Below are 17,464 nucleotides of genomic sequence, written 5' to 3'. Positions count from 1 at the left end.
TCTAATAATAATGTGAATTTTTTATCTTTGTGCAAAAGAAAGTTTACATGTTTGTTTTCTTTATTTTTTGTATGGTAAAGTGAATACACAATATTTTTCTTTCACAAGCATAAAAAATTAAACGAAGCATTTAATTTTTTCAAATTTTGGAATATCTGTTAATTGAATAGGAAAATTAATTTTTCAAAAATTGTATCTATTTCTAGACCCATATTCTTCATAATTGGGAATTTCGAATGGTTCTTGTTTGTTAATATTATACTCTGATTTTTCAGTAACTTCCAGTTATTTTTGGTGATGTAAATCGGAATATTTAAAGAAATATTCTAACATTAAATTGACTTGGTGTTGTTTTATAGTTTTGTTTTTCAACTCATTCTAGTTTTTATTAATATATCATTTCGATTTTTCAATAACTTGATTATTTCTTGTTTATTCAGTTTAGAATATTTTTGTTGTTTTGTTTTATTTACTTCATGAACACCTTTTAACGTTCTGTTTTTCAGTTCATTATCGTTAGTCTTAATATTAATCTCACAATATTCATTAAGTTCGAATAACTCTCTTTTATTACGTTCAATTTTTTTTAATAAATTCGTTTTGCAAATTTCTCGAAGTTTATTTGTAGGTTTATATCTTAAATCATTGTTATAATAAATCTTAATAAAAGTCTTAATTTCATTGGAACTTAATTCCGATTAATACTTCAATGTGTTTCCTTTACTTGCAAATGTATGTGTATAAATGATGAATGTTTAGTTTTAGGAGCAAATAAATGGCTAGTTAATAGCAGACGAGAAGACCTTATGAAGAAAGACCAGGTTTACCTGTATAATAATATTAGGTTTTGTTCGCTACATTTCGAGCAAAACCAGTTCATGAACGCAGACAATAAAAACTCGTGTGGAATGCAGTACCCACACTGTTTGACATTCCAAATAAGCCACCTCAACTGACGAAGAGGAAACTGCCACAAAGATTCGACAGTCAATCTAAAGCTGTAAAACAGTCCTATGACACAGAAGCAGCCAGTTCAACTCTCCATGTATTAGTGCCAGATTCGTGAGAATCATCAACACAGACCTGCTTTGACGATGACGTGGTTAGATTAAGTGCAGCTGTTCGTGTCTTACAAAAGCGTGTGAAGTGTCAGAACGTGCAGATTGCTAGACTTCGAGCGAAAGTATTATGGGAAAAGGAAAGTGTCTACAGACAGATTGTTTGAAAATTATTCAAATATTTGGTTTTTCGTGAAATGTAATGTAATCACCTCATTATATTGTTTTCAGCATATTTCTCCCACTACTTGTCAGTTGCTTATCCCACTTATAATTATATAAAGATGAATGTCGTACTTGTGGCAACAGGCGACAGTCGCAAAAACAGTAGGCCTACAGAACGATGAACGAGCTGTCCATCGCTTTTGCATGTAGAGGTACATGCCCGTGCTCCTTACATGTGAATCTGTGTGTATGTATTCTTTTGATATCAACGTGGTAATCTGCAATTCTGTCCCATGTCACAAGTGTTTCTTCACGAATGTGTTGTAGCTTGCCACCCTATTCATGGTTTTTGTCTTTACTCGCGCTTATTTTAGAATCATTTTTAGAAACATATATGCTTTCTGATATTACTCAAACTCTTGGAGGCAAGAAAATAACTCGAATAATTCGGAAATTACGTAGGAAATGGATGGAAACGCACATTATGCTTACGATGTGTCTGACGTTCACCTTACCTGCCGCTTGAAGCGCTAGCGTCTCTCCTTCTGTCAAACGGCAACAACTTTTACAGCAGTGAGTGTCGCGACTGTTTTGTTTGACTCTGACTCAAAGTGGTTCACCCTTCATTTTCTCAGAGATGCTACAGCACAATTCTTCAATGTTTCCCGCGGAATAGGAGTATTTGAAATTGAAGGTAAATGTAGATAATTGTATTTTGTATAGTGAATGGCAGTTATTACCGTGAAGATGACCTGACAACTTACGGTGGGAGCACATGCCGTGAGTTTTTTCAGTTGGTATACCATGGGGGATAGTTTTTGTAACTAAGTGAGAATAACATCGTGGTTTCACGGTATCAAATCTCCAGTATACTCTCGGAATTAGCTGCAGCATAATGGAATTGAAATATTTGAAGTCTTTGTTATTGCGCTACATGAATGTGACATTGTGAAACTAATGTAGTGTTCAATTTCGACTTCCATTTTATGAGCAAATGTGCAAGGCTTAGATGTCAATGGTGACTGTCATATAGGTTGTTTCAAATTTATTCTACATGAATTTGATTTGATTTTCGTTTTAGGCCATGCAAATAACGTACGTACGTTGAAGTATCCCTTACACTTAATTGTTACGATTATCACCCGTTGTTAGTATAAGCGATGTTCGTTTTTCTGCCAGTGGAGACAGAGGCATAGGGAAGGTGGCTGACGCCTCTCCCATTGGTAGGCGGGGGGAAACAAATGATTCTTGCTCATATTTTACAAGTTGTCGTATTTTGAAGCTCTCAAATGTCATGTACTTGATATCGTAAAACTCCCTTTTAATTTGAAACCCATGTGATACATTAAAGGAAAAACACAGTAATACAATGACCAGATAATATGAAGTTATTGGAGAAGTTTGTGATGTTCGATAGTAGTAAAATTTCGAATAAATTTAGCCCATATGTACCGCAGAAAGCTGGAAAGTTCATTAATTGCACCTTGTCAGTCCGATACTGATTTTGTGTTAATGTTTACAAAATGGGAACATGTGGAACCAATTTTTGTATCATCACACTTGCAAGATATAAAACTGATAAAGGAATTAACATTCCAAAACATTAATATCATTTGGCATGCTGTGCTAAAAAGCTAAATGATATTTCTTTTTGTATTTCGAACCAAACCACAAGTGGGACTACATAAAATTTGCAGGTGATGGAAACGAGCCAGTAAAGAGAGGAAGTGAGAGATTGGTGTGAAATTTCAGTGTGTCTTACTTATAAACATGATGGAGATTCCATTCTTAGATTCTGAAGTTTTTCTTGTCAGAGCTTCTCAGTGTGTTTTTTTTTAGGCAGTCTTCTTTCACTGAAAAGTAGCAGGCAACAAATACTCTTGCCAATGTGTGTAAACAAACTGATTAATTTATTTTTCGATTTGCAGGACAGCTGGAGAATAACTTGTCCAGGATCAAGTGAGAGATATCGGCTTCTGGTTTCTGATGGCTGCCACTTGAACAAGTATGCCTTGTTTGCAAGGCATTTGAATGACAAGTTGACGTCTGGAGAGCTGTTAGTCTACTCTATAGTCCGAATGAACCGCTTGTTTACATCTACGCTTAAAAAATTAGGAAGGCCAGAAATGTGAGTCCTCATTTGATATTTGTGTTGCTTACTGGAGAGATTCACTTACTACTGCATTTTAAGAGCCATAAAATGAATCTTTGGTATGTAATTGGATGATAAGAATGGAAATGTAAGCTCCTAGTATGTTGGCATAAGACATTGGTTCTCCACTTTTCCTTTCTGTCTTACTGTGATTTTAGGCACATATTGACAATGGATTTAGTTAATAAGGCAGTGTCCCGTTATACCTGTTGTATCATATAATAAAAATTCATAGAAATAATTGTCAGTTCGGGCTCAAGGCTTAGGAAGAATCCCATAGTCTCCATACACGTCTGTGTCAGATGAAAACAGTGTTTAATGGGTCGTAGACAGCTCTTATTATTGAGTCCTTCATGAATGTGTAGTCATAAGTGCTGCTGAATATGGAGAGTTCCTTTTAATGCTATATTTTGGGAGCAGTGGATCCAGTATTTTTTTTCTGTTGAGTGTATTCCCTGTAAGATTACATTAATAATTCATACTTTCAGTAAACTGAAAAATAATCCCTCCAAGTTTTTATGTGAAAACTCTTAAAGCTTTCTAACTAAAATAAAAGTTGACATTACACTTCTTTATTTTTCCTGTCTACATATGTGCAGCCCTATGTCATTAGAGGTCTCAAAATTGTAACATGTTGGTGTCTAAAGTAACTGTTGCTGCATGAGAAACAGCATCTTGTAATAGAGTTTAGAAATCAAAGAGTTCATCCACACATGGCACATTCTGTCTTGCAGCATGACTAAGCCAGATCACACAAGAATGCTGCAACATCTGCAACAATTACGCACTTTGGATTCACTATCATTGGTTCCCTCCATACAGTCCCAACTTGACACTGGACTCGCATTCAGTAGGACGACGGTTCAATCCCACGTCCGGCCATCCTGATCTAGGTTTTCCGTGATTTCCCTAAATCACTCCAAGCAAATGTCGGGATGGTTCCTCTGAAAGTGCACGGCCGACTTCCTTCCACATCCTTCCCTAATCCGATGGGACTGATGACCTCGCTGTTTGGTCACCTCCCCCAAATCAACCAAGCAACCTGTTTGAATACTTTAGAGGACTTCACTGTGGTACTGATAAAGTGGTGCAAACAGAGGTGGGATTGTGGCTTTGTCAACATCAAACATTCTACATCAACTGTATCAGGAAACTGATTGTTGGAAGGAATGATGTTGGTCGGTTGGTTTAAGGGGGGGGGGGGGGCGGCAACTACTAGGTCATTAGTCCCTGGGAGGAATGTGTTTGTCGCCAGGGTGATGGTTGAGAAAAAAATGTTGATATGAAAAATAAAGATGTAAGATGTAGAATGCTAATAACATTTTATATAGTGCCCTTAACCCCGGAATGTCAAATGTTGTGAATTCGCATCATACCAATGCTGTGCTGATAATTGGAGGGAGGTTTAACTGTTTTTGAGTGGTGGCTGCTGATTCTGCATGAAGCTATCAGTGCTTCTGACAAGTGCTGCATTCTCTTGAGTGTTTTTTGATTTTTATTTTTCATCTAGAAATTTAGAAATTTATTCAGATCTCGAATCAATAAATGTTCTTCAATAGGGTAAAAAAAATTATGCTTTGTGTAAGACCAATGGAAATGAATACAAGCAGAAGCCACATTCACAGTACAATAACTGTTTGTCAATACCATTTACTTGTAACAGTGAGGAAACCTCTGCAGTGGAGAAAATGGAATAGAACGTGAAAGAACAAGCACTAATGAATGCGAGTTGTGTGTTACATAACTCATTGGCAGCTGGGTTTCTCAGTACAATGCTAGTATAGTTGTGAAGTCAAACTATGAATACAAATAGGATTATTTTGTATTGCAAGCACGTGGTACGATTTTTGTATGACAAGTAGTGTGTTGTTGAATTACTGTAGAGGAGAGAAGATATTGATTTATGAATGTTTATGCTTGGTGACAGGAAGGCTGGAGCACCAATTCAATTGTAAAAGTACCACTAATACATGTCTCAGAACTTTACACACGCGTCAGTAGGCTACTATCTTGGGCTACTCATTGCAGATGAGCAGAGCTGTTTCCTATCTACTGACAACAGTTATAAAAGGTGACTTTTAGGAACTGGTCACAGTCACACTAATTGCAAGTATTTCTTAATGTTTCACATCTTGTGCCCAGTTCACTTTGTTCCTCTTGAATGAAGCAATTAATGACTTTACCATTTTCTTCACTTAGAAATGTAGGATGTTGACTTCTTTAGAAATTTCCTGCCAAGCAAAATTTCTTTCTTTGTTTTGTGCTGTGGATACCTGGCATCCAGCAAACTATGACGAGATTTATATTCTTCTCTTATAATGTGCTGAAAATTAATTGCAACTTTCGACAGTTCAGTACGGAGCAAGTGAAGGGAAGTGTAGTTGTGAGCATGTGCTGAGTACACATGCAGGTGACTATAAAGCCAGGCCTATGTGGCAGGCTTGCATGAAAAGCAAGTTGCAAAAACTGGCTGGAGTCTTTCTCAAATGAATTTAGAGAAACTGTTTGGTAATAAACTCTGGTTCTTATACATCTTATAGCTTAATTCATCAGCTTCATGATGGACTGCCTATCATTTTGTTAATGGTCATAATTATTGTGCTATTTCGATATTCAGTAAACAGTGCTGCAACAATTTTTTAAAGTTTGACATTTTATATATGGCAACATGTGACCTAACATGCACCAAATGCAAACCAGTGACCCTATTTTCCATTTCAATTACATGTTGAATTATTCTTTAAACTTGGAAGGATATCACTATCTGTCTCCAATCTCGAGAAAATGAAATGTGTGTAGACTATTCCATCACACACACACACACACACACACACACACACACACACACACACACACACACACACACACACACAAAGCAAAAGAAGCTAGAGTGAGAAGTTATGTATTGAAAACTCGTCATAGTTTTTCATGAACCCTTGTGTCCTAAACTACCTTCACGGTACGACTGATAACCCGAGGCCTATCATGTGGTGCAACATTTGCAGTGGCTTCTTTTGTTAGCATTTCAAGCTCAGTGAGTCAGACTTCTTGGTGGTTTTTGCCATGTTGCTTTTTATCAGGGGTCCATATATTCTCAATCGGATTTAAATGAACGTGATACAGAGGAAGTGTGATTAAAGTATGTCCTTTAGCATCAGCCAGTTGGTCGACCTGCTAGCGTGAAGTTTTTGGCTTGTACGGCGAAAAAGTTCCATTAACATCACCATATTTATACATGCTAGGTTCAACCTTTGCTGCATTGTCTTAGTTATGGACAAAGCGGCACACCATTCTGTTGTAAAGCATAAAACTATTATCAAATTCAGAGGAATATTTTGCAGCAAGACATTATCTTCACAGCTGGTGAACGTGTTCTTGTCGACCACTTTTATTGTGAAACTTGTGTTCAGACATATTACACTGTTGTTATTAATGGAGCACCAAAATAATACATCTGTTCACAGTACCTAATAACTGTATCCCTTAAAAGCAAGAATAAAATGCTTTGCAAATAACGCTGATGAACATGGATGTATCTAATGCGCAATACCACTTGGTGTTTTACCAGCGGAACTGCTGGTGGCGTGGTAGGGAAAGCCGGCTCGCCATTGGTGTTACCTCGGCAATGGCGTCACATGTAAGGAACTGATCACATCTTTCTTTCCAAACGATGCTTCACAACCTGCCTCAGTAACAAACACAGAAAAAACTATTGTCGCTGTTTCCTGCACCTCCATTGATGCTCTCCTTACCTGAAGCGTACAGTTAGTTAAATTTCCTTGTATCCGTACTTTGCTAACCAATGGTCAGACTAATGAGGTGTATTAAATGCTGTGGTATGCCCAGTTACTTTACAGCTTCAATAAGTCCATTTCTTTGTATGGTGTCATATGCTGCTTTAAAGTAATGTATTTATATATTGTATGTTTTTCCCACTATCTGCCTCAGGGTGGGTATTTGGTCAATAGCTGATTTGCCAGATCCAAAGCCTGTCTGATCACCCCCAGTTGCTTTTTCTGCAGAAGGTTTTACATGGGTACAAAGCAGGGAGGAGATATTTTATGTACAGTGTTCAATGATGTAATTCCCCCATAATTTGTACCTTCCAGGATGTTCCCTTCCTTATATATAGCAAATACCACTCCAATATTCCAATCATCTGGGATGACTTTTTGTGTTCGTATATGTGAGATCAGAGTGTACATGCATCTAACTAGTACGTCTCCATCACATTTATTAAGCTCAGTTGAATGGTTGTCATTACCAGGTGACTTATCGTTGGCTCATTTCTTTATTGCTAGCCAAATCTCTTTCATTGAGGACATTCCATTTTCTTCTTCTTCCATGTAATGATTTTCGGTTAGTTGCCATGCTTCAGCATTATGAGGGTAACGATTCCTTAAAGTACTCTGGTGAACTAATAGCATCACAGAAAAGAGTGTAAAACCAACAAAATACAATACAGTGTAGAGAGAGAACTGCCTAATGAAGTTCCTTTCTAAGGTTATTCACCTTTCTGTAGAATTATCCACTTTCATTAGTGTATTCAGTGTTCTGCAAGTGTCTTTCGAGAAACCACCTCTTCTCTGCTTTCAGAATCTGCTTTTCTGCATGCCTTTCTTCCCAACAGCCAACCACAAGCATTCTTGTTCTTCTGGCGTGCATCTTTTTATATGCTTCATTCTTTGTTCTTGTTACTACTTCACACGCATCATACTATTCATTGCTCCTGGTCTGTTATTTCAAACCAATCACTTCCCCTGCAACAGCCTGTATTTTTTTTCTTTCACAAGTTAGTTTTGACAATACCTATCATTGTTATTTGGACATATTAGTGGTTACTTCTTGTGGACTCCATCCCTCTCTGGTAGCACCATTGGATTTACTGTTAAGGCTTATAGCAAGATAGATAAATAACACTCCTTAGACAGCATCTGATGATGACACTGAGGTGAGAATATTTGCAGGTTGTATTACAAACTTCATTGTAATCTAAGAATGTGGCATTAATAAGAGATTAAACTCATTGGATATATTCACTTGTGTTATTTTAGTACTGATCATGTTTGTGGGCTCTAGTAAGGCTAAAGTTTTCCCATCGAGTCTAAACTTTGTAATTTGATATTCAACCAATTGAACAGCAGTGAAACTAAAATACAGTAGTTAACTAGATTAAAAATGCATTAGTATGGTGAATATACTCAGTAAATTGGAATTACTTTCAAACTCATTCAGAAAGTGAGAAAAACATAAAATACGTAATATTGGTAACTAAAATAATCTATATTTTGAGATGTGCCGTGTTTCAGAAGTTTTTGTTAGAGACAGTGGAATTTTATTGCATTGAATTGTAGATTTTTCATTAAAATTTAACTGAAATTTAATAGGTGGTGGTAACATTCCAATCTCTCTTTTTCTGCTGAATGTTGGAAATTCACAAATAATTCCTAGTGTGAAGTCATGTTGTTGTGTTCTCACTAGTGAATGATATGACTATTTCCATAATTACAAACCCAACCTCTGAATTGCAATAGCAACTGTAGAAAAACGTCAAACCAACGCCAAGAAAGTTTGAAGAAAAACATAAATAAATAAAATCTGATACATCAAACTTCATTGTCATTGTGAAATTAGGTGTGTTGCAGCGTTAGATCACAAGCTAAATTCTTTGACAAGAAATGTTTCTCTTTCAAAGGTTTCAGGATCCACCCACACACAGCCGTTGCTACCTCTGATGGGAAATAACCCTACTGAACTTTCACCTCCAGCTGACGAGCACATATTCCTACTCACTAGTTCCAGCTGGTACCAGAACGAGTGAGTACATCAATTTCTGCATTGCACTTGAATAAATTGGTAAAACTAAATGGTATCATCAATCATTTATTGCTGGAATAATATTGGGTGCACTTGCCCATCACTGGCTATGCATTACAGAAGTCAAAATAAACTAGAGATAAATTTATCGTAAATGTTATAGTATTTCATATTGTTTATGTGACTGCTGCTTTTTTGTGTAATATAACTTGCACAATATTACTCAGTCTATGCACGTGTGCTAAGAAATCAGTATACATGAAACATTATTATTGACCATCTATGGATGAGATTGATACCAAACTGTTTATTTTTGAGTAATTTATTTTTGCCTAATTGTGGACATGGCTTCAAAACCTCTGGAAGCTTGTTCATTTTAGAATTTCTGGTAGTTGATAGGAGTGGAGATCTCCAGCTTTGTGATGTATAAAATCAAACAAGTATAATAACCGTTGGAAGAAAACCAGTAGTACTATAAGTTGTTGTTGAAATATAGGGAAATACATCTGGAAACATTTAAACTATAATTAGAAAAGAAGTTAAATTGATTGGAGACTAATTAAGAAAAGTGCAACGAAAAGCAGAGCTTACGAGCTACTGGAGACAGTGCTTTAGTACTTGCGATGTCATGAAACTTTTCAAGAGCAATAAATCTTAATTCAAATATAAACACAGTTTCAGCAGTAAATGTGTGTTTACGTTTTTCATAATGTCCCAAGCTTTTTACAGTAAGTGTGGACTTTTCTTTCCCATTGAATTTAGAGTCTCAAATTTCAGGTGCGCCTTAAAATAAAGGAAAAAAAAATTTCCTGAATCTGAGTCTCATTTTTCAGATGCGGCTTAGATTCGAGTAAATGCGGTAACTGTGGTGGAAAAGTTTTAGGCCGTACCTCTAAATCGAAACAAAGTTGGTCCATTGTAATATGAGACACAATTTAGGTCGAATGAATGACGATACAGCTACAGTAGTTTGGTTAGAGTCATAAGCTTAGCAGTTAAGCTTTACCAGATAGCCATTGCTATGCGTCAGGCGCTCCATCTGTATTTATACGGGTACCCTTCCTATTTCACGTGCTTCGTCTGGTTTGAATCGATTGCTTATTTTACTTTGATAAGTGCTGTTTTCTTTGTTATAAGCGTTTACGTCACTCTAAGCTGAAAATGCATTACTGTACTGTGTCGTGCATTGTTTGTCGCATTCTGATAGTGCGTGTTTACGGCCTGTCGCCGCACGCGGCATGGCTTGCTTTTGTGCGCACTACCGCCGCATGCAATTAAAACAAAAAGAGAGAGGAATAGTCTCATTAGCGAAACAATGGCAAGAGACTGCTATTTGTTGTTACTTACACTGCTGCTTTCTTTGATAATGATCAACATGAACCAAATAATAGACTGCGTATGATAGAAGATGTTGTGAACGAGAGTTTAGTGAAATCTTTTCTCCGTTTGGAAATCGTTGCGGCCACTTCTTCAGTACATCACATTTTGCACAGAAATTAGAATCATCTTAGATTTAAAAATGTAGTCAGTTGCCGTGCTTCATTTCTGACTGTATCACTATTAGGCATAAGAATATACGTATCGTGTCATGTTTATATTTGTATTATTCTTTCGCGTCTGCCTAATAAACTACGAAACTATAGTGAGACAACAGCAGACAGGATTTAAATGAGATAGCAGCAAACACGAATATAAACATTTTGCCATGTATTCTTTCATATTATTCTTATGGTGAAGAGAATACTGCTTGTGATTCACATTTCATCAGGTTCCTATTAGCAACCATCTCTTCTCACAGGTAGGAAAAAAATTCAGAACGTAAAGTTGGCCGTAATGATAAACATCCCAAACAGTCTTGCCAGTAGGATTTTCATAGTCCTTCGGCCAGGCAGTCCTTGCAGTTCAAAACAGTGGTGGAGCCTTTGTCCAAAGGTAGGATTACAAGGTTGGGATCAGTTTTTAGACGGTGGACTGCGGTTCTTTCTGTGGATGTGAGGTTAGTTTGCATGTTGAGGGATTTGGGGACTGATGGTGAGGCGATATTAGAGGTTAAGAAATTCTGGAAAGTTAACAGGGGGTGGTTTGGGGCCAGTGGGGGTGGATCACTGCTGGATGGAGGAGTGAACTGACCAGTGGCAGTTTGTACCTTGCAGTTTTGCACTGGCAGTGTGGGTATACACCCATGTTTCTTCAGTTCTTGAAAGAATCACTGTGACATCAAATTAGTTATAGCACCTGTGTCAAACGCAATGGGTACATAAAGGTCAAATATTTTGGCTTTAATAGTAGCTTGGATCTTACCTTCTGTCAACTTTTCCTGTGTACTCTCATTTGATACAGATTATCTTTCACATCACTACCTTGATTGTATCTGATAAAGCAAGTGTCGATTGAGCTCACATCCCCATTCTCCTTAAAGGTCACAGAACAGGGACCTGCTGTAACCGGTTCACGTTTTCCTGCAGCGCCGTAGCATTGGTCTCTGGGTTAGATGTAACGCCTACTATATGGACTGTTGGTTATCCTGTGAGGCTCACGACAGAAATTCTCTTTGCCTTTGCATATGTGCATTACTTTGCTGGCCGAATTCTGCTATCTGTGAATTATTTGGTTGTCTGGTATTGTTTTGTGTTCGCCAAGTTATCGGCTGATTATTGCCAGTAGCTTGTCTACATATTGTACAGGCTGGTCATAACTACAATGGGCAAGTAGTGTGTTTTTGTTAATTCAAGGGCGGATATTAAAAAATTGGGCAAAATTTGACAGCTTTTGCTATTGCCGTTGTCGTTACCATTACTGTAGGTCTGTGTGGGGCAAGGTTGCCATCCATGTTGTACTACAGATCCGTTGTTAACCTGTTGGTCCGTAAATCTCTATGGCACTATCTGCATATTAACAGACTTGGGCTGTACTGGTCTCTCTTCATATATCAAATCTATTGAATCCAGTACAGATAGAAAGTATTCGGTGTCGTGTTCCTGAATGGTAATGAGTTTTTCCCTAATGTGGACAGGGAGATAGCTCTCCTGTCTACTTGAGATACTGTGTTTATCCAGTATCTAGTTTTATTCAAATAGTTTTCATAATAGCCTCTTAAACTTCCACACAAGCTATTGAATGGAGCTAGGTTGAATACTTCACATCTGAGCATATTTTGTATGGACTCGGACCAACACCTGTCAGTGACAGGCGTGTTTATGTTCGCTTGATTTTGTCTATCTTATTGTTATCTGACAGTCTTACAGAATTTGAATGACGTATTTCTAAAGCAGAAGATGACTTTGTACAAACTTTCGCCTTTCCTGTGGAAGTGCACTTTCCTATAAAGGATATTAATTGGAAAGAAAAGAGATTACCTACTGTCAGATAGACAGTGCCAAGAGTGGTAATATAAGCATGCAGTATAGCAGCTTCCTATCTATCACTGAAATCGGCACCCCCGGCTCGTCTCATTTATAGGCAGAATTTAATTTTAATCATTCTCAATCTTGTGGATATGTAACAAATGCAATGACAGTTTCATTAGTTTCTTGTAACAATAGTATAAATAATTTATCTCAAAAAATTTTCTCAACAATTGAAAGGTCTGTTCATATTTCGCGTGGCACCATCCTTTAAACGATCACCATTGAATAGGTATATATGTGGGGCGAATGGAAATGATTAATAATTGCTTGAATAATGGGAGAAATTGGTTGGAAGGAATAATTGAAAGGAACTGGAAGGTGCTTCATGAATCTATATGCAGTCCTGGGTGACTTTATTGATACTGAAGGTCTGTTGCTATTGGTCTCAGTTACACTCAAAGTCAATATTCACATTAATTCCATTGTGCACAGTCTTGGTTATAACAATGCCGATGCAGGATCGCTGCTCGCGCAGATTCCTCTTGTCTGCTCCAACCCTCCTGATGCAGGATCTCGGTGGCAGGTGAAATGACGAGCACACAGGATGCACATCTCACATACGCAAATTAATTTTACATTTTTAATAAGTTTTTGTAACACTTTTAATGTATGATTGAGATCCACATTTTTTAACAATGCTGGTATGATGGATCCAAGCATACATCCGCACATTACCACTTGCAGAAACAAACAGGAATTAATAAATTGAAGAGTGTGTTTCTTTTGTTTCATGAAGATGTATCAAAACATTATCCTTGCTGCAAAACGACTCGTTAATTTACCTTTGGTGTTGTAAGCTATATGTAAACTGAATGGGATACACACATGGATGAAAATAAAAGAACAAAAACATAGGCATGTCTGTGTTGAATTGTATCTCCTAGCCTCCTCTGCAACATCAGGAGGTAGTTTAAAAACAGCTTGTTCAACAGAACTAATAAAATCAGTCACTGTCAAATGGTCGAAAGTCTGTGTAAAATTTAAACCTTTCTCTTGCACAGATAAAGCTCCGTTGGCAGAAGCTTCCTTTCTCTGTGAGATTTATCACAGCCTGTGGAGATACACTGTTAGACTTTGGGAATTTTATTCTGTCTGCCCAGAATTTGACTGAGCCACGGAATGTTCAAACTTCGCCAGACTGCTTCAAAAATGTTGGCTTTTTCTAGGGATTGACTGGAGGTGCTTCATGGTCGCAGTCATTACATGAAGCAAAACGATTCCTCGGAAACAGAATCCAAATGTCGATGAGTGTAATGGATCCTTCCAATAACATTTGGTGGGCCAGCATATTTCTTGATCAGATTGCTAGCAGTAGAATTAGTATGACGTACAGCTTTGGCAAGCGTTGGAACAATATTTTGATCACATCACCTCTACAAAAATGACAATGCATGTTGCACTCACCAACAGTCGGCTTTTGTTTGCAAGGAGTTGTTTTGGCATATTTTAAGGATTGCTTCAAAAATTTTGGTTTTTTTCTTGGGATTTTCATGGTTACTGTCTGGTTGGGAATTTCATTGTGTATCTGCCGGCATTTGGTAAAGTTTGAGCATTGCCCAAGCTCGAAGTTTTAATCTCCCCCTGCATTCCTTCCATCTATTGTCCACATCAGACAGCGCCCACTCCAAGTAATTAATAAGCAAAGTCTTTTATGAAGATGGGAGAGGAGCGAAGATTACAATAAACTTGAGAGTTTACTTAGCTTCTCATGCTGAGATGACACCAGTTGTTCTTGTCTAGGGGTCTGATTCTTGAAGCTGAAAATCTGACGTTAGGTCCTCACAGTATGTTTGAACTAAATGAATTGGAAGATTGTTGTTGCAGAATTTTTTACGTGAATATATTTTACACTGATTGTCTCGCAGTTTAGTATATCTTACACTATTTTGAGTTTTCATGTTAACAAAGCTGAAGTAGTTTTGTATAATAGGTGTGAACAATGTAACGTCTGTGAAAGTCACAAGCTTGCCTCCGATGTGATCACTCTGTAGAAATAACAATATTCCGAAGGGTTTATAATTTTTCTTAACAAATGAATTCCTACTAGTTTTTGTTACATTATTAATTTCGATTACTATTTCATAAATGAATCCATAAATAAACTTAGTAAACAGTACAGGATTGCGTAATTAATAAGACGCATTTTAAATGTGCAAATAATTCATAATTTCAGATCTTTCTTAAAAAAAAAAAAATTAACTGTTCTCTCAGAACTAGTAGTTATTGATTGTAACATGAAAACTAAAATATTTTATGAAGTCATTCTTTTCTGAAATATAATATACTGTGTGTAAAATTATTTGAAAGTTTTCATAAAAGCAACTGAGAATATTGATCTGTCTAAAATTCGAAAAATGATACTGGTATTGACAACTACTATTGAGGAAAAGTAATACTAGAGGAAGATGTCTCGTTACAAAGTACAATATTATATCTCAATGTATCGTGATAAATCTCATGGAGAAATTTAGTTTTTGATGACGCACCTTTACCCGTGCAAGGAAAAGATTTAAATTTTGCACTGACGCCCAAGCCTTGGCCAGTGGTTGTTTTATTAGTTCTGTTCAACAAGTTGTTCTGTTGTGTGTTGACTGGGCGTATCCCCCTGAGAATATCATCACAGCAGTTGAGATGACTGCTTTATGTTCACTTAGTTTATCCGGATATTGTTATTTTACCTGCAGGCGAGGGCAATGCTACTGTTGTTTTTGCTGATCCAACATAAAGAGACCAATAAACCTCCTGAAGAAAGGTTTCTTATCACAGACCATCAGGAGTCTCAATTTGTATTGTGCTGTACACCATGGCCTTCCGAAGGTTCATAAGGAGGAGTTCCTCTTTGTCCGGTTGTGAGTAACATTGGCAGGCTGACATACAATGTACCTTGCCAGTATGTTAGTTCTTGATGTGATGCTTGCAGCAACCTACTATAGGGCCTCAGTGGACTGCTTGCATTTGTTAGAGAGAAGGTGTGTGAATGAACTGATACTCTAATAAGTTTTGATGTGCCATCTCTCTTCCCTTGGGGTTCTCTGCCTGATTCGGTACATTTGATTAAGTTTGGTATGTTTGTTGTTGAATTAATGAACCTATTTTGACATGAGTTGATTCCAACTTACTTTTTATTCAATGACCAGTACTATGAGCAGATGGATGGAGTTGCAATGGGAAGCCTGTTGTCATTTATTATTTCCAGTTCGTTTATGGAAAATTTTAAGGAACATGCCTTGAAGTCGGCACCTTTGAAACCTGAGTGTTTTTACAGGTATGTAGATGATCCCTTTGTTGTATGGCTTCATGGCAGTGAGAATTTGAATAACTTTTTTGAAAACCTGAATTTAATTCACCTAACAATTTGCTATCCTTTTCCACCTCCATCATAAAGCAGTCTTCTCTTGCAAGAAGTTTTAGATAGGAGGAAGATTGATGGTATGCTGGGACATGGCATTTATAGTAAGCCTACTCACACATACTTCTATCTGAAGGCTGGTAGTTGTCAGCATATGGCTCAATGTGTGAAGAGGAGCTTCTTATCTTGGTTCATGGGGCCCATGCCACCTGGTACCCTGAGTTAGCCCATCTTGAAGTCACCTTTTGTCAGAATGGCTACAATGGAAGACAGAGCAGATGTGTGTTGCAGTATTGACTAGCTGTGCAGTGGGTGAGTGAAATGCTCCCTCTATATGGCAAGAAGGCAATAGATACTTTGCCATCTCAGTATTACTATCAAACAGGGTTGGTCATATGTTATGGAAACAGAAGGTGACCACAGAACACATTACACCTCATAAGATCAGGGTCCTTTTTGGTCCCATAAAGTACAATCTTGGTTTGTGTAGGGCAAGTGTCTCCCATATCCCTTGCAGGTATGGCATGTCATATATTGGTCAGCCCATAGGGACTCTGTAGGATAAGTGTACTGAGCTTAAGCATCACACATGCTTGTATAACAGCTGAGCAAATCTGCTCGTGTTCACTGGATAGTGTTACTAAGGAAGATGTTGAAATCATGTTAGTAAGTAACCTTATAAATTCAGATGGTGGTTTTTGTTTAAATTCTGAGTGGAACCATGCTCTCTCCCTTGTCAAGAAACAGAGGGATAGAGTTAATGCTACCTCACCCGTTGATCATTAATTTCAGTGTCTATAACTTCCGGCTCGGTCGTCTTAGGTTTGTGATGGCAGTAGTGTTTACAGTGTGTGTGTGTGTGTGTGTGTGTGTGTGTGTGTGTGTGTGTGTGTGTGTGTGTGTGTTTCTAGAGTTTCTCTGCAAACACAGAGGTTTTAAATCACCTTGCCAGCACTTTCTTGCTGCAGTTTTGTCTTGAAAATGTCAGGTTGTGCCCCTGTCAAAATATAGTCAGTTTTCAATTGTCACCGGCCTGCATTTATATAAACTGCTAATTTTCACTTAGTCCGATAACTCCTGAAGACAAAGAAAACATTTCTCCCCGAAAAGCTCTAGCTGATTAAATTCAGGCCTCATGGAAGGTGGGGGTGTTACAAAATCACAGAATTTGTGTAAATACTGAGTTGTGAGGCTTTGGTTATCCTTTGTAATATGACTTGCCTCACGAGGTAGACTAGGGTGCTCAGTGTCTCTAATTCCATCACATGCAGATTTCATGTGGCTTTTTACAAAAAAGTTTCACTCAGATCACCTAGCAGATTTTGGTGTAAAATTCTGAGAGCATTGTGAAATTCTTACAATTTTTTTGTATTGGACAACAGACTCACTTTTAAAGTAGTGGCTTTTTCAGAAAGTTTTTATTTCTGAGTTTACGGTGCTAAGAAGGAACAAATATTGTTTTTGTGTTACCTGGTATTTGTGCGTCCTTGAAATGACTGGCCACTCACTAGGCAAT

The 17,464-nt window shown here is 37.4% G+C and overlaps 1 protein-coding gene across 8 annotated transcripts in view; it reads left to right on the top strand.

Annotated features, from left to right (window-relative positions):
* The first annotated feature begins 1,773 nt into the window (after nucleotides 1-1,773).
* LOC126292113 (replication protein A 70 kDa DNA-binding subunit-like) overlaps nucleotides 1,774-17,464 on the top strand; it is a 53,423-nt gene continuing 37,732 nt past the window's right edge. For 5 of the 8 annotated variants that reach the window (XR_007552010.1, XR_007552011.1, XR_007552008.1 and 2 more), the window contains exons 1-3: nucleotides 1,783-1,917; nucleotides 3,152-3,351; nucleotides 9,071-9,192. Coding sequence is in view for 1 of the 8 variants with exons in the window: in XM_049985939.1 (XP_049841896.1) it covers nucleotides 2,233-2,241; nucleotides 3,152-3,351; nucleotides 9,071-9,110 (249 nt within the window). In the remaining 7 variants the exon portion in view is untranslated. The other 3 variants (XR_007552009.1, XR_007552007.1, XM_049985939.1) reach the window with 3 other exon arrangements.

Source organism: Schistocerca gregaria, chromosome 9 (genome assembly GCF_023897955.1).
Source record: "Schistocerca gregaria isolate iqSchGreg1 chromosome 9, iqSchGreg1.2, whole genome shotgun sequence".
NCBI classification, from domain to species: Eukaryota; Metazoa; Arthropoda; class Insecta; order Orthoptera; family Acrididae; genus Schistocerca; species Schistocerca gregaria.
This window is presented reverse-complemented; position numbering and strand designations above follow the sequence as displayed.